This window comes from Camelus dromedarius, chromosome 4 (assembly GCF_036321535.1).
Source record: "Camelus dromedarius isolate mCamDro1 chromosome 4, mCamDro1.pat, whole genome shotgun sequence".
NCBI classification, from domain to species: Eukaryota; Metazoa; Chordata; class Mammalia; order Artiodactyla; family Camelidae; genus Camelus; species Camelus dromedarius.
In genome coordinates, this window is record NC_087439.1 from 40,828,371 (window position 1) to 40,852,137 (window position 23,767).

The following is a 23,767-nucleotide window of genomic DNA, read 5'->3' on the forward strand; positions in this document are numbered from 1 at the left end:
GTTTCCAGAAAATACAATAATGGAGAAATATATTTCCATTCAATGGCTAAAAGTTTAAACTCAGTATGTAGCTCAAATTAATTCTCAATGTTCCATTTTAAGCCTCTACATTAAAAGACTTGCACAAGTCTTTTTATTCCTTACTATAAATTGTGGTAGTCTCCATGAAAACTGCTGCTTGATTTACGGAGTAGATTTTATTACTGAACTTCAAGCCATTTGTTAGGGATAAATCGTAGTGACTATAACTCCAAAAATGTTTAATGATTTTTAAAGCCTCTCCAAAAGAAAAATTTAAGAGTATAAAATACTGTAATTATACATTATGCTAATTAAGAGCTGTATTTCTAGAAGCATATGCGAACACAATAGTTTGGAATTATGGCAGATATCTATTGAGAGTTAACACCACACTTCTAAGAGATTAATGATCATGAATAGAACCTTAAATTAGTCACAAATGGCAATGAAGGAAATATATGTTGAAGTTTTTCTGCCCTACGAAGGTGAGACAGCCAGTCGCATGGACCAGTGTAGCGTACCTTCAGAATTCAGGTTTTCTTGGCAGGTATATCTCAGCTGTCGAGATCAGCTGACATGTTGTAGCTCATCAACTATCAAACAAGGGGGTGGGGGATGGGTTGGGGTCCTGAATTCTTGTGAAGACTGTCGAACTATCCAGGCTTCTTTTCCACAGGCTTCACTTTGTTCTCTCCCTGAGGTTCTGACATATCCCATGACAGCAGTCTTCAAACTGGAAGTGCTACAAACACTTTCTGAATGGTTCAGAGAATGCAAGGACCTTTAAACGAACCACTTTCCAGAATCATTCAAAAAAGGATCCTCCAAAGAAATACCTTTTCTGCCAACATCGTCTTTATTCCATTTCATAAGACAAAGGCAAACTTCTCATCGTAACTGAACCTTACTTTGGCACACTGCTCTGGGGTGTAAACTCTCTATGTACCAAACAAAGGAAAAATGTTATATATTGGTAGCTAGCTATGCAAGAAAGTCAATGTCTCTCATGACTAGGTATAAAATTCTCAATTATTTAAGCAAATTGAAGGAACAAATTGCACTGTCACTGATCAATCATTTAAAGTAACTTTGATGATTTATTACTAACAGTTGTTTGACACAGAAAGCAAAGGAGTTGGTGGCAGGATAAATAATAACTCCCGAAAGATGTCCACATCTTAATTCCTGGAACCTGTGACTGTTGCCTCACATGGTAAAAACAACAAAACAAAGCTTTGCGGATATGATTGATTTAAGGATCTTGAAAGGAGGAGATCATCCTGAATTATTCGGGGTAAACCCTAAATGCTACTCTTCTTAGACAGGTAGAGGGAGACCACACACAGACAGAAGAGAACAGCACAGACATGGAGGAAAAGAGGAGAGAGAGGCAGCCGTAAGCCAAGGACTGCCTGCAGCCACAAGACGCTACAAGAGGCAAGGAATGGATTCTCTCCGAGAGCCTCCAGAGGGAGTGCTTCCCTGCAGACGCCTTGATTTTAACCCAGTGTCACTGAATTCAGACTTCTGGCCTCCAGAACTGTGAGAAAATAAACTTAGATTGTTTCAAGTCAGCAAGTCCGTGATAATTTGTTATAGCAGCCAAGAGAAGCTAATACAGAATCCAAAGAACAGAATGGAGTTGCCACAACAAACTCCTTCCTTTCTCATCTACTTACTGGGAACAGTAGTATCTGCAAAAAGTAAGAAAGGGGAGACAAAACCATTGCCAAACTCTGTCTCACTCAAACAGAAGAATAAAAATTCTTTATAACCTATTAAAAGATTTGAGGAAAAAAACCTCTACAGTTCACAGTACAAAGATGCATTTCCAGTTGGCAAAAAATAAGATTGCTTTTTATGTTTATGACTTTAAAAATGTGAAATTACTTATTTCTTCAAGAAAAATTGGGGGTGTACACTCTCATAAAGAGAACCACCACTGAGGATATTTCCCATGTCTGCACTACAATCAACACAAAAAGTAGTTCAAATAAGAGCTTATTTTATTAACCTCTCAATAAATGTTCATTGTGCTACTAAAGATTATTCTGAAAGATTAATATGAATTAGTATTACTAAAGATTATTATGTGCTACCAAAGATTATTATGAAAGATTATTATGAAACTTTAGACCCTATGGTTTAGCTCCCAAATTTCCATAGGTCATAAATGATGAGAGGTGTAAATTTATAATATTTCTATCCTCATTTCCATTTTGTGCTACTTTATTTTTCTCTCAATCACCAACACCAAAAATAAAGAATAAAAAAAAAGGACTATTCATCATTGTGCTCTGTTTGTTTTTCTACAAGTAAAGGAAATCTTTGCCATATGATCAAAACTATCAGGGACAGAGAAGCAGTACTATGCTGTGATTTTATATCCTTACCTAGACCTATGTGAGGCAGGTGCTCAAAAAGGGTCCAGCTGTGGTCATCAATGTAATGATTCTTCAGGATCAACAGCTGGCAAACATCTCGGGCAGTTATGTCACTGGGTACCTCTAAAGCCCTGCTGGTTTCATCTTCACTGTATACTTTAATTACCTGTGTAGGTAGAAATAAGAAAATGAGCTAAAATAGTCTATTAAAAATATCATTCTAGTAAGTCATCAAACTTATTGGTTGAGCTAATTATATGAATTCCTTACACAGTTTCTTGTATATCTAAGTTTCTTACACATTGAGTGAATGGTGCCCATCCAGGACTTGTTAACATGTGTCAAAGTCACTTTGTCCAACAACTTCCACTCCTCTTCAGTGTCTAAACTTGAGGCCATTCAATGACCCGTCAGTGTCATTTCCCTTTTAGTAAAAAGCTATGTATCTCTTACCAATATTTTAAACTTTACATTCCCTATTTAAATCTGTAAATAATCCAAGTAACATAGGTAATTTATTCTCAGACATACAAGTAGTAACAGCAGTAAATAGAATATGAAAATTACTCTATTTCAGGTTATAGAAATGTTGGCAAAGACTGGCTAGATGTTCACCAAATCCTCTTTCTTTCCTCCCTTGCAATTAGTTGTATCTATGGGATTGAGTTTTAGTCAATGGGATGTAGGCACATGCAGTGTTGCACTTCCAGGCTCAGTCCATAAAAATCTCCCATATACTGTCATCCATTCTCTTTACATCACCTCCCACTGAATGGAAGTAAGGACAAGGACCTAGAGGAGAGGAAAACCACAAGACAGAAGGAGCCTCTGTCTCTGGATGACCACAAGGAAGGTGCCCAACTAGGAACGCCCATATGAAACTTTGACATGAGCAAGAAATAAACTTTTACTGGGTCACCTCACCATGAATTTGTACTTACCTATTACACAACACTCCCCTCAACATTTACCAAGTTGTGCTATGTGCTAGAATTTCCACTATGAACTATGCTATGTCATACATTAAACAGATTAATTATAGTAAGCTAATTATCTATGAAAATAGTACAGTAAGATCAACATACACACACAAAAGTGAGAAATCATAAGAAAATTCAGTATGAAAAATGCAACTGTTATCAAAATATAGACATTGAGATATTTTTAGTAATTCAAACAATAAAAATTAAAATGATGTATCAATTCCTTCCTATTGATTATTTTTCTAATTACATGTAATGACAGTGGAATACAATAGTTGCTCTCTTACAATAACAGAAATGATATAAGTGAACCATTTTGTACACTTACTGGAAAGTATTAATCAAAAGCATCGAAAGGTCTATTCCTTTGACTCAGTCATTTCACTTAGACAAACTATCTCAACAAATCTGTCCTAAATGTGGAAAATAGCTTTAGGTACAGACACGTCCAGCAAAGTATCATGTATCATTCTATCAATCTAAATATTCAACACCAAAAGAATAGCAAACTACAGTACTTTCACAAAGTGGAATATTATATGCTGCTTAAAATGTTATTCAAGGAAATGATATAAGAACTTAAAAAAAATTCTTAAGTAAGAATTTGACACTGAAGTAGATGTTATGCAGTACAGTGCAGACTTATGCAGTACAGTGCAGACTTCCTGCTACCAGGAAGCTACTCCTCTTCTAACAGCATCCTGGTTGTCTTTCAGAGAACCACTCCCTCCCTCACTATCAGTCTTTGTGATTCCAGCAGCTCTACCTTCAGCTCTTCCATGCTGTGTGGAGCTGCTGGAACTGGCCTGTTCAGAGCTGATGGTTAAACATTCAGGAACTTTGCAAGCCAGGCATCTTGAAATCAGCCATGGTGGGAGTACATATACCGAAGAAGTTGACAAATGCTACAAAAAAAGGCCTTTAAAATTTTTTTTTACAGCCAGTTTACCAGTGCATGACTGCCTCAGCTCCACAAAGAAGATGTTCTTCAGACTGATCAATCAGCACCCAGAATCCCTCAAGCAGCAGCGATTATTATCAGACATGGCACATGACCTAATCAGAGCCACTCAGAGGCCACTGAACATCTATTCACATAACCATAAAGTGAGACTTCTTTTCTTCTGGACAGATGTAGGGTGAAGCTGTTACTGTTCACAAAGAGAAAGACTGTGGGAAAATGGGGCACACATGGAGTGAACCATGCCAAGAGATGAAAAGAGTCCTGAGCCCCTGAATCAAGAAACATCTGAATTCTTTGTGTTCTTACCACATGTGTGCCATGAGGCTGTAAGCTTCTAATGGTAATACCCACCTACCTATCTGCTTTGTTCTAGCCGTGGACCTTTCCCAGTTCATTCTCCATACTGCTAGCAGAACAAACTTTCTAATAGCAGGTCAGATCAGGTTGTTGTTCTACTAAAATTCTTCAATGGCTCTTTGTTGTTCTAACTCAAGCAACTCATTGTGCTTATTAAGACCCCATGCAAAGTGCACGACATTTTCTAAGTGTTTTAATATAAGGCTGTTGTCGACAGAGATGGTTGTTGCCCTCAGAGAGCTAAAGTCTAGTGGGGAAAGCAGTATTAAAAAACAATAATTACAAAGTACGGCATAAAATAGCAGTATGCTACTAAATCATAAAATGGGGGGTTAGGAGAGGCCTGAAAGATACCCAGGAAAAAGTGATATTCAAGCCAAGACCTGAAGGGGGAGTGGGCAGTAGCTAGGCAAAGAGAGAGTAAGAACATTTCAGGCTAAGGGAACAGAAGCCATGCAAAGTCCCTGGGGCAAGAAGAAACTTGGCAGGTTCTAAGGTTTAAGAGAAGTCAGGGATGGCAGGAGCAGAAAACAGGGAGAATCGTCCTAAGGAAACTGAAGCTGTAAGCATGACGGTGGCAACAGGATTGTAAGATCCTAAGTTCAGAAATGACTTAAGAATCATTGAACTGATAGGTGGTAAACAAACACCTGGACATGGACACATCTGCCAAGGGAGAAAAGGAAGAAGCATGAGAAAAAAAAGAACCTAGGACTGAACCTTGAAAAATTCCAATATTTACGGGTGGGTTAGAGGTAAGAAAGTCTGAAAGATAGAGACAGAAAGAGACTCAAGGAAGTGGGGCCCCATGGAATACAGCCTAACACACAGTATGCACACTCCCCAGCAAACCAGCCTATAAAACAAATATGACAAATGTGTACAGTCTGTTCTTCCTAGTTGCATGTGAGTTATCCTCTACTTGAAATCACTGTGTCAACCACCAACCACATGCTTTTTTGGCAATCTGCTACTTACCATTTGGCCCCAGTTTCCACGGCACTTCCTCCAAAACGTCTTCCTTGACTGCCCATGGCTTGGAAATGTGTCTCTTTTAGGTGCTCTTATTGTGTGATTTTCTATTTGAATATCTTTTGCCTCAACTGTATTAGTAAGCTCCTTTAAGGAAAATTTCTGTTTGTTCACCATTTGACATCATATCCCAGGGACCTACTGCAAGCCAGTGTATGGCTTAATAAAAATCTTTGGAACAAATCCACTTTGCATCCCTGCAAAGTCTATTAAAATGTTTTGCACATAGTAGGTATTCAATACATATTCGTAAATTTTAATTTAAAAATCTTTTCTGTCATGAAGTGTGTGATTAGTTAAATTTTAATACTCAGGAAATTAAAATTCTTCTCAACGAGCAAGAAACATACAATTTTTCTTACAGACAATCCTACGTAAGAATTGACTCAATATTGCTTTTAGCAGGCAGTTCTGAGTTTTGAAATCATTGAGGCATCTATAAAAGGCTATAAAGTCATATGAAAAAGGCTATGAAAATACACTGCCAAAATCAGATGCAACTGTCTGAGCTTTCAATTCAATACTCTTTCATTGTTGTTGTTATTAAAACATATGGTTCACTAAGGGCCCAAGATCTCTTTGGAATCTGAGTGTTTCCCATGATTGTTCTAGGTTGGCTACTGTTCTCAAGTTCATACGTTCAGGATCTGTCTCAGTGCCAGACTATTGGTGGGATGCCAAGGGATGCTGTCCACTATATATCCGTGCTGCTGCGGTTAACACTGACTGGGTCGGTTAACACTGACTGGTGGCCACTCCTGCTAAGAGTAATGTGAAGATGACCAGTCCTGAGAGGACAAGAAGATCCAACCTTGGAGCTGCTCCTTCCTGTGGAGCAGTGATGAGCTGCCGTTTTCAGAGCCACTGCACATTCCACGCCAGGAAATGGGGGGGCGGGGATTGGGAAGGACCTGGTGGCCGCTGGACAGGTTCCCTGGACTTGCTGACTACCCCATGTTTTCTCACAGAAAACTCTTATCACTTGGGGTAACAGAAGTGTGTCTCTCATTTTTCATACTCAATCTTTTCTATCAGAGGAATTAAGAAATGAAAATCTGGAGACATTCTGAAACCTAAGCCAAATTCAAGAAGACGGCAAGAAGAGAGAAGAGGAAAAGTTAGGGAAAATGAAAAAAATATCTAACCAATTAGGAAATGCCATTAATTTCTTCAGTTGGTGTTGCTGCAAATTTGAAAAAAATAAATTGCCAAGAATTGAGACACATAAATTTAGAAGGACAAGGCTAATTTAAATTTCTGAAATAGGTGCATGTACTCATTTTTTAAATAAATAATACCTGTTAAGAGAAAAACATCACTTGTTTGAACTCCATTTGAAACCCCTCTTTAAGAAAAAAAAAATCCTATTTAATGCTGGCATTTATCCAATTACACATTCATCTATGAATGATAAAATTATATTTTAGTTGATGTTCCACAGCAGTTAAGTCCCTGCCATCTCCCCGATCTACTCAGTAATTATGAAAAAATCTTTACATAACCAATGGGAAGACTTTATTAAAGAGTCTCTTTTTATTTCTATTTATTTCTCCTTGAAATATGTGAAAAAGGGAAAGATAATCTAAGCCTTAACTCTCCACTAGAGTTGAATACGCCCCTTGCCAAAAATACTATTACAGTAAACCTTCCCATTTAAGAAAAAAATTCAAGTCATAAGAAAAGCTATATGACTAGTACAGATTAAAACTAAGATAACAAACTTTTGTGATCATGTAAAGACCAAACAGCAGGGCTGTTCTTAAGAATCATTAGAGCAAAATAGTGGGATCCTATTTCCTCTACACACTGAGAGGTAAAGAAGAGATTTGAAGAGCATATAATCATGCTATTTAATAAAGGGATATTATACATTTCCAGGTCAGTGGCCCAAATTCCCAGCTTGCTGGATAAAGTAAAAAAATAGACTGAGAAGGATATTATTCATATCAATTGATCTACAAGATCATTTGAAATTGTACACCAGCAGGAAGAAAACCTACCTGAACCCTAAAGAAGAACAGGAACTTTGTTTCATCAATGAGCAGACACCTGACTAGCAAAAGAGACATGCATTGATAAGATCTGTTTATAACGTCCCGCCAGCATGAACAGAAAGAGCTCCCAAGGACAACCATCAGTGTACACGCAGGCTGTGTTAAGGAAGCCCTAAGTGTCACCATAATCCTGGCAATCGGAGTAACCTTGGCCTTTAGAGTAGTTTGCAGCTTCCAAAACCACTCTGGCAGCATATGGCATCTAGTAATGAAAATGTAATATAAAGACACAGTAGCCCCTGCAGAGAATATGCTGGAATGTGGGTGCAGCGGATCTCTGTTTTGGCTGACGTCTTATCAAGGCAGTTTATATATTTTATACCTCAACTCCCTTAGACTGCCCTCTGTAAAAAGTGGAGGCAAGAGGTTAAAAATTAACCCATTTTGAAAGCAGTAGACACAACAAGGTTCAAATATACAGAGAGCAAGAAATGGTTAACTCTTCAGAAAAGAAGTTTGAGGTCCCTAAAGCCTAGGGACTAAAAGAGACGAAATATTTAAAACATAGACCAAGGCCATCTTTGAAAAAAACAGAAGTTGAATTTCAAAATCAATTCAATATGCATTGCCTTGTCCCCAAAGCACACATAGTATTCATCTGTTATAATCACTGGAAATTCTGATTCTCAGAACAGATTAGGTGGAAAAGTCCCAGGAAAGCACTGAGTGGGGGCTAAGCAGTCAGCCTTCCTTCTCCTCCCTAGACCCAAGAAGGTGATAGAATGGGATAGCTAGTCCTTCCCAAACTGGATTCACCCTAGAAAATGTGGGGGAAAAAAAAAAAAACAAACTCAGGGCTGTCATCTTGTCACTTGGCAATGCATTGCAGAAAGGGGAGCTGGACCTCTTGGTAAGTAATTAGCTACTTGAAAGCTTACTCTCACTTATCCTTTGGTTCTTCAGAGAAGAGAGGAGGAAAAAGGGATAATTATTCAGCAGGTTAAAAAATTGGTGTGGATTAAGCATAACTACATATGCAAGAATCCCCAGGAAGAAGTGAGATTTTTTTTTTTTAAAGAAGAAAGAAAGAGTAAAAGAAAAGGAAAATGATCATCGGGCATGGTTATCTTCTATGTCAAAGTTTCTATTTTGGGAAAATTTAAATTTAACTTTTAGATTAACTATATTTAAATAACACGTTTAGCATTTAATTAAATATTAATTCTCATTAATTATTTAATTTAAAATAATTTAAACACCATTATTTGAGTATCAAGATCTTGCCATGATGAGAAGTACATAACTTTTCAACAGAAAAATAAATGCATTTATTATATCTATTAATTATCTATGTTGTTTATATATAATTAATAGAAAAATAGGGAATAATATCCATAGGAATTTGATTTCAACTAGGTCCCAATGTAAAGCTTATTTCTACAGCTCTTTAAAAGGTTATCATCCTAGTACAGTAGGATTATAAAGCTATCTTTTAATGTTTCAGATTTTTTATCCATTATTTTTAATAGATAGGCAATGTACCTAAATCAGTGAGATATTTTTATAGAGAGGTCAGAGTAGCCCTGGATTTTTACATTCTTCTAAATAAGGAATGCAGTGTCCTAAGATAAGAGGAGACAGTCTTAGATATTTTGAATTAAGCAACTCAGTGTGTTCCCTTGAAGGGAAAGGAAAATAATATATTCATTATTACTTATTACAAACCTCTAACAAAATGTTATATTTAAAAACAAAGACTGTTCCAAAAGATCCTAACAGCTCAAGAAAAGCTGTTGCTTCCTTCTTGCCATCCTTTATTATTTCGTTCGTTGTCAAACATTTATTAAGAGCAAAATAGTACATAATTTAGAGGAATCAGGTAGTAGGGAGTCTTAAATTTTCTCCATTTAAAGACATATTCAACAACATATTTCATTTGAGCATGAGCAGTCCATGTTCAATTAGTCATTACATATTAACTCAAAATAGACAGTCACCAATATCAGAATCATAGGAATTAACTGACATAAACAGGTCCATTTCATATCCCTGTGGCCCCTTTCAACTTTATTCCTTATAGTCCTTTCCTTATTTTCTAACTGCAACTATATTTTTTCTCAGTTTCTTGAAACAGACATGCCCCTTCCTGACACAGGACCTTTGCACCTTCTACTGCCGCTGCCTAGAACATTGTCCGCCTAACTTCTACTTCTCATCCCTCAGATAAACCATTCTTTCTGTGGGGAAGTTTTCAATCCATGCCCTTTAGTTTCATGTATGCATATGTGCAACTATGTAATTACTATTTATCAGCTTCTGCTACTCAGAACGCTGTGTGACACCAGGGGTGATGTAGTATGTGCTTCCCACTGTGTCCCCAGCAGTCAGTACAGTGCCTGGCACACAGTGGACAATCACAGATATTCCTTTAGTGATGACTGAAACCATCATGAAAGGCCCTATAGGAGACAATATTAGGGTGCCAAAACAGGATCTTGGAACCCTCACAGGGTTTGAAAACTTCTAGGGGAGAAAAGACACACAGGAGATGAAAAAGAAAACATAGGCAAGTGTTCAAGGAAGCTGTGGACTGAGTGAAGGTGGATAAGGTGAGTTCTCTGGCCCCTTTTAAGTCTGGGATGCTGTGCGAATTAGAAAAAAAGAAGGTAAGAACATCTGGGTGGAACAAATATAGGCAAATATACTGAGGGCTGAAAAAGCAAAAGCTATGCATGGAACAGTAGGCAGACCACTTCTCTGAGTCAGAGGGACTGAGTAAGGAGGAAGAGGTGAGGCAGCAAGGTGCTGGGAGACCTGTGGCAGGAATATCTTCGCCCAGCACTGCTGGCACAGGTTTCCATCAGCGCAAACTAGCGTGGCGGTGACCACAAGAGGGGAGCATTTGTAAGACACAAAAAAAATGACAAAGTGTCTTTTTTCAATGACTGGAAATAGAGAATTAAGTTTTAAAATGACAGTTTTTCCAGAACAAGATTATAAAGTGGTAAGAGAATAATGATAAATAACCACATGGTGACCTAATCATTTAGGAACAAGTTGCGCTACAAGTAACAGAAAAATCCACGCTACAATGACTTGTTAACTAAATGAAAGGGGTTTTTCCCCCTCACATGTGAAACCAGAGGCAGGTAGCTCAGAGTTCGGTGAGGCGGTTCCATCAGGTCACCACTGTTCCAGGCTCTTTCTGTCTGTCCACGATTCTCAAGGTCACAAGCTGGATGATCCCCACACCACCTCTGCAAAAACTCTGAACTTGTACACATTTGCAGGTCATTACATCTCAATGGGAGAATTATAGGGCATGCCTGGGTAAGGAGATGAACTTTTTCAGAGTTAAAGGAGCTGTGTTATTGGGGAGCCATACAGATCTTCCAGGAGTTCCAGATATGAACTGAAAATGCAAGGATGAAGTTTTACGCTGTATTGGTTCATTCCCCAAAGAGGCCCAGTGTGGCCCCCCACCTGGAAATGCCCCCACCTGGCATGGGGGGCTTCACACCACCACACCTGACAGCCAGGGTCAGTGACACTGCAAAATCATGCCACGTCTAGGCCTCCAAACAACAGAAGAGAGCCGGGCTGCAGGCACAGGGAGGCCTCGGTCTCCCCAAAGCCCTTCTACTCTCCTTTCTCCCTACTCTGTTCTGCCTCCTTCCCGCTCTCCTGCTCAGGCCAAGAGCCCTGCAGACTGCTCCTTCCTTGAGCTCCCTTTCTCCCTACAGGAGAGCAGGACCCTAGCTCAAGCAGGGCTTCAATTTTATAAAGCAAGAAATCGGAAGCCCTTTCAGCATGCTCTGTTAAGTGGTAGGGAAAAAAGGCAAAAGAAACAGCTCCAATTTCATTATAAAAGAAGGCGAACATTAAAAACTAAGTCTAAAAATATCCCAGACCATGGATACACACATATACATATGTATATATTCATGTTATTTTAGGACCTAAATCCAACACGAATAATAAAGAGGATCAAATCACAAATCCCACCCTAGTGTTTCCAGTGACTTCATCAAAGGAGCATTCTCTGAAGCCTGAGTGTTTTTGAAACTCATGTAATTCCTGTGAAGATGCCAGTGCTGACTAATTCATCTTTGAAGTTAAAAAAAAAAAAAAACCTTCACAAGTGCTAATGCTTATTCATATTTAAAGCAGAAAACCACCGGTCATGCTTATGTTGGACACAATGTTATTCCAGTATCTCATTTCAGTTTTTCAGCAGTCGTTTGTTCCCAGAATAACCATAAGACCTGTCTAAGCGAAAAAGTTAATAACTGTTTCACACAGTGAGAAAGGACAAGGTGGGGAGGGGTGGGGGGAAAGAAGAGGTTTAAACGAGAAGGGGAAACATGAGGGGAGGAAAGAGAATATTTGTTAGGTCCCAGGACACACCAGACTTTTTACCGCGATTCTTGAGCTGCCTGGCATCAACTGAAGCACATTTAGGAACCACATTATCTCACTGATTTTTAAAAGCACATCTCACATTTAACTCCTCTGAAACTTAGATGAAACTTACCATCAGTTGTATGTCATAGTTTAATTGGAAGCATATCAAATAATGATACTTCTTGTAATTGAAGATGCCAAAGAATCAAAGAAATATGCTATATTCAGTCTTTCTGGGACATCTGGGGGGTATTATTTTATGAACTTATAATAGCATGCAAAATGTCACTTTCTAGACCTAACATTCCCATGCTGCGACAGCACTAGGAAAAACTGACTTACATCTATTTCTGTCATTTTACCTTTCCTTCCTTTCTCTAAATATTTATTTTATATCAGTGCAAAGCATGTATATCAGTGTGAAACATGTTCATTCCTATAAAAGAAATGGAATCAATTCTGTGAGAATCGTAAAACACTGAAGTAGAAGGACGCTTAGAAAACGTCCACTGACATCTTCGCATTTTACAAGAGAAGAAGCTGTGACTCAGAGGATCTGAGACCCGGGGACCTCCAGCGGGTCACTGGCAGAACCCGCCAGGGAGCCTCATCTCTGGGCTCCCACCTGATCCTGTTCTTTCCACTCTGCTTCTCTGACTTTCCCACTGCTTTAAGCTGCTGCTTCGACACGATATCTTGGACAAAAGTATTAAATAACTAAAAACCAGAACATAAGTTTGCATATATGTCCCAAAGCACCTAGCTATTTGAATGTTAACAAAGGTCGTTCTTTGTGTTTCACTTTTTTCAGCACAACCTGCCAGAAAAAATTGTATATGCGCGGAAACAGCCAGCAGAGGGAGTCTTTATTTCTCAGCGCAAATAGAGAAAGAAAATAAGATGCTTTGAAAATTTCAACTTTAACATTGTTAACCCTGTGGAGGTCCTTCCTCATATAGTTGTTAAGATTCTGGTAAGTTTAAATCTATCTTTAAATATTCTTTACTATTTGAATTTTTAAGATAAATCATGTTTATATCTTTAATAAAAAAGATGGAGGGGAGGCAGTAGTATATAAAGTCACTTCAGCAAGAACCTTTCCTCGAACTCAAGCTGGAGGTCCTCCCTGGCATTTAGAATGATGTCAAAATTTTTCTTCAAATCTTGGTAGAACTACCCAAGCTAATTTTAGACTTGTGAAACTATAAAATAATATTCCTGATATTTTCACAAACCCAACTGAATGTCTATGTCCAAATATGCAGGTCCTTCCTATTAGGAGGCTATAGGCAATTTAGGACAATGCTGTTCTTGCCAAAATGGTTTTTGAATTCCTCTTTTGGAACTGTCTTAAGAGGAAGCATTTTTAATATCCTACAGGGGTAGAAAATCTTTATCCTTCCAGAGGGTTTAATATCAGAAATTACCAAAAGTCTTACTTCTTTTTTTCTGCCTAAAAGAGATTCTATTTTCTGGATTTGGCTTAGGGTGCTGGGGCACGGCCAGGAGAGCCTGCCCTAAGACCGCCCCCGAGCAAGAGTCTTAGACTGTTAATCAGCCCAGCTATTTTTAATCTGCCTTCATTGCCAAACGTGGACCAGACATTGTGGTTTGCAAACTAACATGAGGCATGGCCCTCATTCTCACGGAAATGTGTTCCAGTCCAGGTGCTTGTGGCGATGGTGGACTCCAGAATCTGCTCTGTGATCAGACCCTAGACCACCAGCTTATCAACGATGAGTCTTGGATTCCTCACCCTGTAAAATGGGCAAAATGCTGGCAAACTGACAGCACTCAATTCATGTTCATGACTACTATAAATTTTTGAAAGCAGAATGAGTAAGTCCCAAGAGATTCCTACTGAGCTCTAAGGAACTTTGACATGTGGCTTAATCACTGTATCTTTGAGGCAAGATTTGGTGCACAACAAAGGAAAAATTACCAGGAGGGCAAAAGATGGACGGGTAGTAAAGGTGGGATTTGTCCGAGGAGCAGACTACACAGAGGTGAGGCCAGGGCGTGGCAGCTGCGCAGTGGAGCCCAGCTCTGCAGCATGCGGGTGCCCACCAATTCTGACAGGCAGCCCCCCATGCTAAGGGCCCACCTGGAGCTCAGTCCTGCCTTGTCACTCATTAGCACTATGCTCTGGGTAAGATATTTAACTTCTCCAAGCTGTGTTGTCCACCAACCTTGCAGTGTTCTTATGAGGATTAAAGAGAATGTACAATCAGTGCTGAGTGCAGTACGGCTGTTTTTATTTTTACTGCTGTGTGCACCAGGCAGGGAGTGCTCCAAACTGCCCATAGCAGCAAGCTGGGGGTGACAGAGGTCATGCAATGGCAGCGTGGACCAGCTGAGGTGGGCCCTGAGTGCACAGCTTCTCACCACAGGGTCTGGAACCCGGGAAAAAGGAAATGAATGCCACAGAGAGACAAATGCAGAGAAGCAAACGCCACTGACAGGTCAATATAAAAAAAAAAGCACCCAATTTTGCTTTTTCCAAAATTGTGTTTATTCAACAAATAGTAATTATATACCAACTCTGTACCTCCCCTATGCTGGACACTTGAGTCCAGTGGCAACCAAAAATGACACAGCCCCTACCATCATATAGCTCACACTCCAGTGATGTCATCTTTGTCTATCAAAACAATATATTAACACTAAGCACAACTGCACCTCTTTCAAATACATAAGCCAGAAGTCCCTGCCTGATACTCCCTAGGACAGTGAAAGAAGTCCTCTAACCACCTCTCTTACTATATTTAAATCTATACTCCCAGATTTGTAAAAGATATTTACCAGCATATAATACTTCGATTATTTTTTTAAATTCAAAACTGAAAGTTAGCAGAGGGAAACAGAATTTGAAAGGCATAGTCTTTCTTCCCCTAACTGCACTGTATCAAGGATAACTACTTTTTGTTTGATTCATTTGCTACAAGAAAATTTTTGGATAACTACCTTAATAAGATAGGGCCCCCCGCAAAATTTGAAATCATAGTCATAGGGAGATTTTAAACTGTTTATGAAACTAGCAAAACAAGCCATTCCACAGATGAGGGGGAAAAAAGGAATTCACATTTGTTGAGTTTCTACTATGTGTCAAGTACTTCTAAATGTTTGTGCTACTTAATCTTCACAACTATTCTGTGAGGAAGCGTCACTATCCCCAAGACTGAGAAACTGATTCTCAGAAAGGTTTAAAAGAAGACACCTAAAGTCACACCACAGATCAGTGACAGAGCTGAGCTCAAATTCAGGGCTTCCTGGCTCTAAAACACACACAATCTCCACTCCAACACACTTCCTAAAATCTCACTTCCAGCAAAATTCATCTGTGTAGCACTCTTCCTGGATGAATATGCAACTTGGTTACCCTGCCTGAAAAATAAAAGGACAGAAAAAAGATCAAGGTTTAGCAAGAATGAGAGCTCCAGGTAAACAGCAATGACGATACTCACTACCATCTCACAACCACCTTCCAAGCAAGCCAGCCGTCTAAACTCAGGTCACCATCTGCGATCTCCACTGTCCCCCCCTACTCAGGAAACCTGCTCTTACTACATGTTCTACTATCTCCAATCACATAATAGAATACAGCTGTTCAAAAAGCATAACCATATTTTGTATCTGGCATGACAATAATAAAAATCCAAGGGACAAGCATTTTCTGAATGCCTGGTATGTTGGAGGCACTTGTGGTGGAGATGGCTACTTGCTCACCAAGATCCATCCTCCCCATCTCCATCCCTAATGAGTCCTGATTCTGGTAAGTGTGAAGCTCAAGGCCTACATCTATTTCCTGGCTTCCCTATACCCAGAGCTGACCACGTGACACACCCTGGCCAGTAAGATGTGAGTAGAAGCTCCTGGTGACTCCCCTGTGGCACGTTAACATCTGACAGACTCAGCTGGGATGTCCTTGCTTCTTCCCATTCTGTGTGCCAGGAATGTGAGTAGGATGACTGGAGATTTGCATTATCTTTCCATAAAAGGAAAAGGGACCCACACTAAGGAAGATATAATAGAAAGCAAGGGGCTTGGTTGCCCAAGGACATTGCCGGACGGCTACGTTAGCTTTGGACTGATTCTTCTCGTAAAGTGAAAGAAAAATAAATCTCTCCCCTGTTTAATATGCTGTCATTTGAGTTTTCTGGGTACAGGAGATTAAATTCAGCCTGTAACTGACAAAGCACTTTATTTAAAGAGCTGTTCCCTTCAAAATGTAAAATCTAGTTTTAGGACAAAAAAACAGCAAATTTGGAAAACCAAACAGTTCAGGACACATAAAAAATACACAAGGATACACAGGGGAAACTAAAAGTCAAATTTGAAAAGCCAGAAAGCAAAAGATACACACCTAAGGGTAGCTAATAAGACTTAAATGCCATAAAACGTAATGAGAAAATTATGTCACACGGCAGCAGTGACTGAACTGAGAAATGAGTAACAAGGGTGCATCCACTGATACCTGAATCAAGACGCCATTAAAATGGACGAGATGAGAAAGAGTCTTAGAAGGCTCCAGGATGGTACCACAGTCTGAGCTGGGACACAGATTAGCCTTTGGGAAAGCAGGCAGGATCCTGGGGTTGTCTGCAGGCCACGGAGCACAAGACTGGGGGCAGAAGTGCAGAGGGACAAATATAAAACCCTGTTCAGAGCACCGGGAGAAAAACGGAGACTTCATACAAAGCTGGGACGCCGCCCTGCATCCGGGCCCTGAAGCACAGTGACCTCTACGTGAGCTTGCACTAATCTTGTGTGTATTTAACAGTTTCCAGGTAAAAATAATGATGTGATGATCTGTATTCTTTCATTCTTTACAAGATTGTTTTTAGAAATTCACAGCAATAATTCTAATTGTACGAGGAAGGAAATGAATATAACCTGAACTCTCTCTCGTATAAATGAGGGCATGGGATCTTTTCAAAAATGGCATTGCTCCACATTATACTCAAGAATTTTGGATTTTCAAAAGGCTTTGAATCTTAAGAAAAACATATTCTAAAAATTATCCCTTTTTTCTCTGATTGAGGAAGACAATTCAGGATTTTGTGTGCTTATGAAAATCTCTCTTAATTGTAGTATGGATAAAGAATGTAGAAATGCTTGTAAACATAATTTGCAAAACAATTTTAATCCAATAGAGATAGAAATTTTCCTACCCATAGAATCAGAATATGGACATCTGGTCTGCTGACCTTGCAGCCCTTCTATTAAAAGAATGTGAATTTTATACTGCACTTAGTGTGAACCTTACAATGCTTGAGCCTTTTGTTAACTCTCTAAGACCTTAAAATAGTCTCTTGATGTAATGAACCCAATTAGAGCACTGGGTAGAACAGTCTTTCCATCTCTCCCTCTCTCTCTCTCTCTCTCTTTCTCTCTCGCTTTCCCTCTCTCTCTCTCTCACACACACACACACACATACTCACTCACTTTGCTGCTTACAACTGCTTTCTGAATAAAACGTTTTTGACACTAGAGTATATGGGGCTTGGTGGAGGTACAGAGGAAGATGAAAGGATTTGCCTAAGATAATTCCAGACTAGAAGATGAATGGCAATTATACACCATAAGGCAATTTCATTAACATATTAATTTCAGGAGGTAACACATATCTAATATGAGAAACACCCTGGAAGTCACAAGACCTAGATTCTATTTCTAGCTTGCCATTGACCTTCTGGGTGACCTTGCATAAGTCACTCAATACCCAAGAGACTCAGTCTTCTCATTTGGAAAAAAAAAAAGGTATAACCTAGTAGTTATCTGAGAAAAATGCTATGAGGTAAAGGATTCATTGAGAACATTTGCTGAGGATGTGATCATTTCTGAGAGGTATGATGAAACTTTTTTCACTAGAACCTTGATTAACTAGTTCAAGGAAATCAGACCCTAAAAGAATTAGAGAAAGTCAAAAATTTCTTTCAAATTTACTTGATAGTCTGCCAAAACACCCTGGTCCTCAAAGATCAAAGTATATTTGATCTGCTACAAAGAAGACTCATACTATGTTAAAGGCCATGTTTAGAGTTCAAGTTCCAAACCAATTTCAGGAGAATCTTATGCTCACTTAGATAAGATACACCAGCTGATAAGAAAATTACTCCCAGTGCTATTAGGCGTTTTCAGAAATGCCCTCCGCCTTTTAAACAATTAGGATTCCAGCTGGCAAACTATTTTGCAAGAGCCACTCATTCAGGATGAGCAAACTTTATGCCAAACCTATGGAAAAAGCACCTGCCTTCCTGGGAAAACGAAAAGCTGCCCCCAAATTACTCTGAGAAATGCTTGTAATAATTTGTATCATCTTAAATTATGGTGCATATAGAAAATGACAAGTTAATTACAAGTGTGGAATAATTTCCTATCTTGGAAAAAAAAGGCATGGTGTGAGCAGAGGGGTATTTTTTAGCCAGAAAAATACTCAGTTCCTTAAATAAGAGATGCTAAGATTTTCAGAACAATCTTATACACAGTGGCTCCTTTGGGGGTTAAAATGTCGGGAGAAAGAAATAGCATGAGTACTTTCAGCAAATGATGTGCTAAATTATATGAACATTTAATATGTGTACTCACTGGAAAGGAATAACATGGACTTGGGCTTACGGAATTTTGACTTATGGAATTATTATAATAGAAACCTGACTAGAAGTTTAATATAAAAGACCAAGAGAAATCACAATGATGTGTCCATTGGCAGCTCAGCCTAACATCAATTATAATCACAGCTTTCCAGAGTAATTTTGTTTTGCTTCTTACCAATCAGTGCTGCATGTTATTTTCTAGCCAAGTTTTACTCAGACCAACTTCCCCTAGACTAATAATGGCTCCAAGTCCTTGAAAATGATAGCATCTTTTTCAAATGTTTTATACTCTAAGAAAATAAGAAACTATTTAAATATTTTACTGTCATTATGAAAATATGAAATACACTATCTGATTCACAGAACTGTAGACACAAATAAGATTGAAAAAGAGTATTTAGTGAAAATCTCTTAACTATTACATTGCAGGCGAGGAAGTAATGACTCTAAGAGTTTAAGTGACTTGGCCAAGGTCACACAGCTAGGAAATGGAGAATCCGCTGGTGGTATGCTTTCCACCACACCAACATGTCGTGCAAAAGAAACAAAAAATGCTGAAAGCATTTTCATTAATCCGAACTACAACATAATGGGTAAAGAAGGGTTCAAACCTAAGAACATAGATTTGATATATGCTAATGTATCTTTTCACATTCCCAAAGAGTCAGGGACTCTATATGGTCATTATTAATGCACTGCTAAGTCTAAATCAAAATAAAGATTCAAGCTCAAAGCAAAATATTTTTAAATAAATTTGCTAAAGATGAGAGAAAGGCATCAAGAGCGATAAAGAACAAATGTTGGCAAAATTATCATATACTATTTCACTGCCAAGTAAAATGTTCCTGGTGAATAAACAGTCAATTGGATAGGAAAATATACTAAAAACCTAAAAATTAGAAACAACAAAAAGAGACACTTCTTAAACAAAAACAGTCTAACTGTAAGATTTGTTATTTTCAAATAAATTAAACCATGACCTTTGACTTAATGAAATACACTAGTAGTTAACGATTAAAAGTTGGGCGTGGAAATAAACATTACCGTTTCTAGTGTCACCAAAACCACTGGAAAAGCACTGTGCCAAAATGTGCTTTGGTGCTTTCTCTTTCTACACAACAGGTTTGATTCTTTAAGGATTTCAATACCCTGCTCTTATTTGGTGTATTTTCAAGAGAAGTTTAGTATATTCAGTTTTACTGAAATGCTACATTACATGGTGTATTTGTTACTGTATAAAATAGGCTGCTGCAAGTAAGACACAGAAATAAACTTTACAAAAAACAAAATATTTTCACACACAGGACTGACTGCATTAATAATTAACAGAAAAGCCTTCTCGCAAGGGAATTTAATGGAAAGTTTCTCATAAGCAAGCTGGCAGAAACTCAGTAGAAATAGGTAGAAAACCAGAGGATAATAAACTGGTGCCATATGTTTTCACAGTAAAACAATTATATTGTCCGTTCAACAATGAAGATGGAGGTATTATGAATTACAGTGAAACAAAGAAACTGCTCTTTAGTAAACAAATATAAAACATAACAGCTAGCAGATTGCCTACTGAACTGAAGGCAAAGGGGCCTGAAGTTACAGTAAAAAGGAAAAAAAAAAAAAAAAAAAGAAAAGAAAAAGCCTCAATACAGACTCTAAATCACATGCCCTGAAATCGAGACGAAACTGCTCTCACATGGAGCTTTTTTACTACAGAGATGTTCTTGCCCAGCTTTTTTCCCCTCAGTCTAATTTCCATAATCTATCTTGCAATCACCTAGAGCTTTAATGAATTATTGTCTCTCTCAGGGTATGTAATGAAAGTTTCCAACACATTAATAAACACAGTAACAGGAAAAAAAGAAAGCAAGAAAAAGAAAAGGAAAAAAGTAAAAGAAGCCACATACCCTTTTCTGTAGAACTATTGGCGTTATCGCAGGCAGAGTGACCCTTCTTGCACTCAAACTCATGCCTGCTCTTCTCAGAATGATCCCCTCTTGTAGATCATGAACGAAATGAAAGAGATCTTTTACAGTTACTCCTTGGGAATCTCGGGGCTCAGTGCAAAGAAACAACTAGGAAAGTAATAAATGTCACTCTGCTTATGTGATTCCAATCTACTCAAAGCCAATTAAGGATGGCTGTGGGACAGGACAAGGCAGCGACCAATCAAAGACCAGAAAACTCCGCCTTTGCCCTTGGAAACACATTCTGATACTTTTGTTTATGATATTTAAAGAACCAGATTAACAGGCACCTAGTTCACTTAACTTTTCTTTCCAAAACAGTGCAATTCAATGCCATTCTTTGTTGACTAGGCAGTTATGTCTTTACTAAAACATTTCAACATATGGCAGATAAGAAACTGTTTACATTGGTCTATTTAAAGTGTATAAATATGCAGATGCACTAAATTTACTTATGCTACTCATAAAATTGATAAATGGGTCGATTGAAACATATTATATGAGGCCCCAAAAATATAATCCTAAAGTTAGAATTGGTCCAAAAATGTTAACTTACAAGTTATAATAAAAGGCTTTGAATAGACATTTATGCATTTCATCTCCTAAACAGTTAAAATTTTTGTATCATGGACCTTTCAGCTACCCTTGAAGTTACACACTTAAGTATTCCTGCTAAATATTACCTTAACAATCAATCTAAATAATAATGTTAAATATAAAGATGGCATTAAACTACAATATGTGAATTGCAAATGCTTATGTTTTTAAAAAGCACTCATCTGTGTAATTGAGCATATTTCATTCAATTCAAGGCATTTAAAGAATAATCATGCTCAAAGCATTCTCAAAAATTTAACAGCCATTTTGCCTTTTTTCTTACAATAACTAAAAAATTGTATTCTCATATTTTTGAGGGTTGGAGAAGGGTCACAACTAAAAACGTTTCTGGGGAGGGAGAGGGATATAGCTTAGCAGTAGAGCTCTGGATTCATCCTCCAGTTCCACCATTAAAAAAAAATAAAAAACAAAACAAAATAAAATAAAAACATTTCTAGTTAACGAGAAAATTTTCAAAAAGGTCTAAATAAAGAGTAAAAGAAACACTCAAAATGACAAAAAGTATTGTAATATCAAAACTGATTCGAGTTTTTATAATTATAAAACCCCTCCTGACTGACACCCTCTCAGTGCTCTTCAGTCAGGACACAAGGCGTGACCCAGTGCGTCTGGCACTTCTCGATCACAACGTGGTGATTGTAGTAACAAAGCAAAATGGAAGATTCTCAGCAACTCAGACACAAACTTTCCATTTCACTATCTAGACAGCTACGAGGCAGGGTTCACTCGGGTGTGCTTTACATGCACGGTGATCTCATATTCCTCAAAAGAAAAAGAGACACTACAAACTCTAGGATTCCCTACTCCGAATTTCAAAACCTACATAGGTCCCTCACGATGGTAGCTGGGGGATGGTGGAGATTCAGTTCATAAAAAAGTCACAGACTGACCTAGTTTGAGGGCATGCATTTGGTCCTTATCCTATCAGGTTTCTCATGGTCTTTTGAAATAAAACTAGCAACAAAAGTCTACTTATACTGGGAGAAGAGTTAACATTTGTGAAGTGGAAGATTCCGGTTTAACCTTGAGTCACTGTTTTGGCAGGCACACGTTAACAAAGCCCACAGTAACTACAAAATTTCAAGATTACTATCTACAATTTTTGGCTTTTTCTTTCTTCTTTTCTCAATTTAGTCTTTGAATATTACAAAGAAGCGTTATCTCTTGTCCTCAAAAGGGTTCCACCATAATCAAAGAAATTCATTCACTAAATCATGAGGCAAAGTACCCACTATGTGCCAGGCAGTATGTTAAGTATAGGAACATGCTATTGAATTAGATACAGTCACTACCTCATAGCAGAACAGAGATATTCATTTTTAAATTAAAAAAATCTCACTCAGTAGTGGGCTTAATCTAATCGTGATTAAATTCCAAGTACCAGAGGTGCACCAGGGTAGAAGAAATTCCACATCAGAGGTGAGATCACGGCAGGCTTCAAGGAGGAAACAACATTTGCTTTGCAAGTGATTAGGAGAAAAGAATACACAGAACTTGGTAACTAATGGAGATACATTGTGAGGTTCTCAAAGCTGACTGCAAGTTTTGAAGTCCAGGCGAGTGGGGAGGCAGAGATGCTGTTTTACATCATTCTATAGGAGCTTTTTAGACACTAAAATGAATCATTCACGTCAAAACAATGTCCAGGCTCTATATTCATTACAGTGCAACACACCTGCCGGTGAAAAACATCTGACAGACAACAATCTGCTAGAGTCTGATGGGTCATCTCTTTCGAACTCTTGAAAATTAATGTTTATAAATTTTCAGTGAAAACCGTGAAAAGCAAAGTGTGCCATTTTGTGACTCTATTTTGCTAAAAAGGTCTTTGAAGAAAACCTCACATACACTTTCCATAGTCAACAGGCTGAAAGACTAATGAGATGACATTTGCACTTAATAACACAGGCAGAGTCTCATTTTTCAGCCACCCTTTACAAATGTTCCTGGTGACTGTGCTTTATCTTTCTTCCTAGTTACTGTAGACACACTTTCTTTAATCATTATTATAAATGACTTGCATACTCACTAACCCTGTCACCTGAGCCTTAATTTCTTCAGCTGCCGTTGCATGGGGTTAAAAAGCTATGGCCAACAATTCTGGGATTGCTATGATGGTCAAGGATATCAATTTTGTGCAGGGCCTGAAACAGCCCAAAGCAGGTGCCGAAAAAGACTCCTTGAACTGCTCCTGCAGAGGACTGGGCCTAAGCTGCAATCCTCTTACAGTGAGTCACAGATCATTGTTTCCAAATTAAATTTTGATATAGCAGGGTTTCAAACTTAATACAGCAGGGTCAACAATGAACTATTATGGAATAGCACTGTATATGATTTTGAGTTTTTGCTTTATAGTTTGATAGAACAAGAGCAGATTTTGTCACTCAAAATATGCCTATCAAGATTTCGATGTGAATTAAGAGTAACAACAACAAAAAAGAATAACAAAAAAA

General features: G+C 38.2%; 1 protein-coding gene across 5 annotated transcripts in view; it reads right to left on the minus strand.

The window, feature by feature from the left end:
- The window catches only part of GRB14 (growth factor receptor bound protein 14), a 105,066-nt gene that overhangs the window by 35,822 nt on the left and 45,477 nt on the right, over positions 1-23,767 (minus strand). For 3 of the 5 annotated variants that reach the window (XM_010982450.3, XM_031451556.2, XM_031451557.2), the window contains exon 3: positions 2,415-2,571. In XM_010982450.3, coding sequence (XP_010980752.1) covers positions 2,415-2,571 — 157 coding nt within the window. Of the gene's footprint in view, positions 1-2,414; positions 2,572-16,613; positions 16,761-20,636; positions 20,856-23,767 lie in introns of those variants that run through there. The other 2 variants (XM_031451558.2, XM_010982451.3) reach the window with 2 other exon arrangements.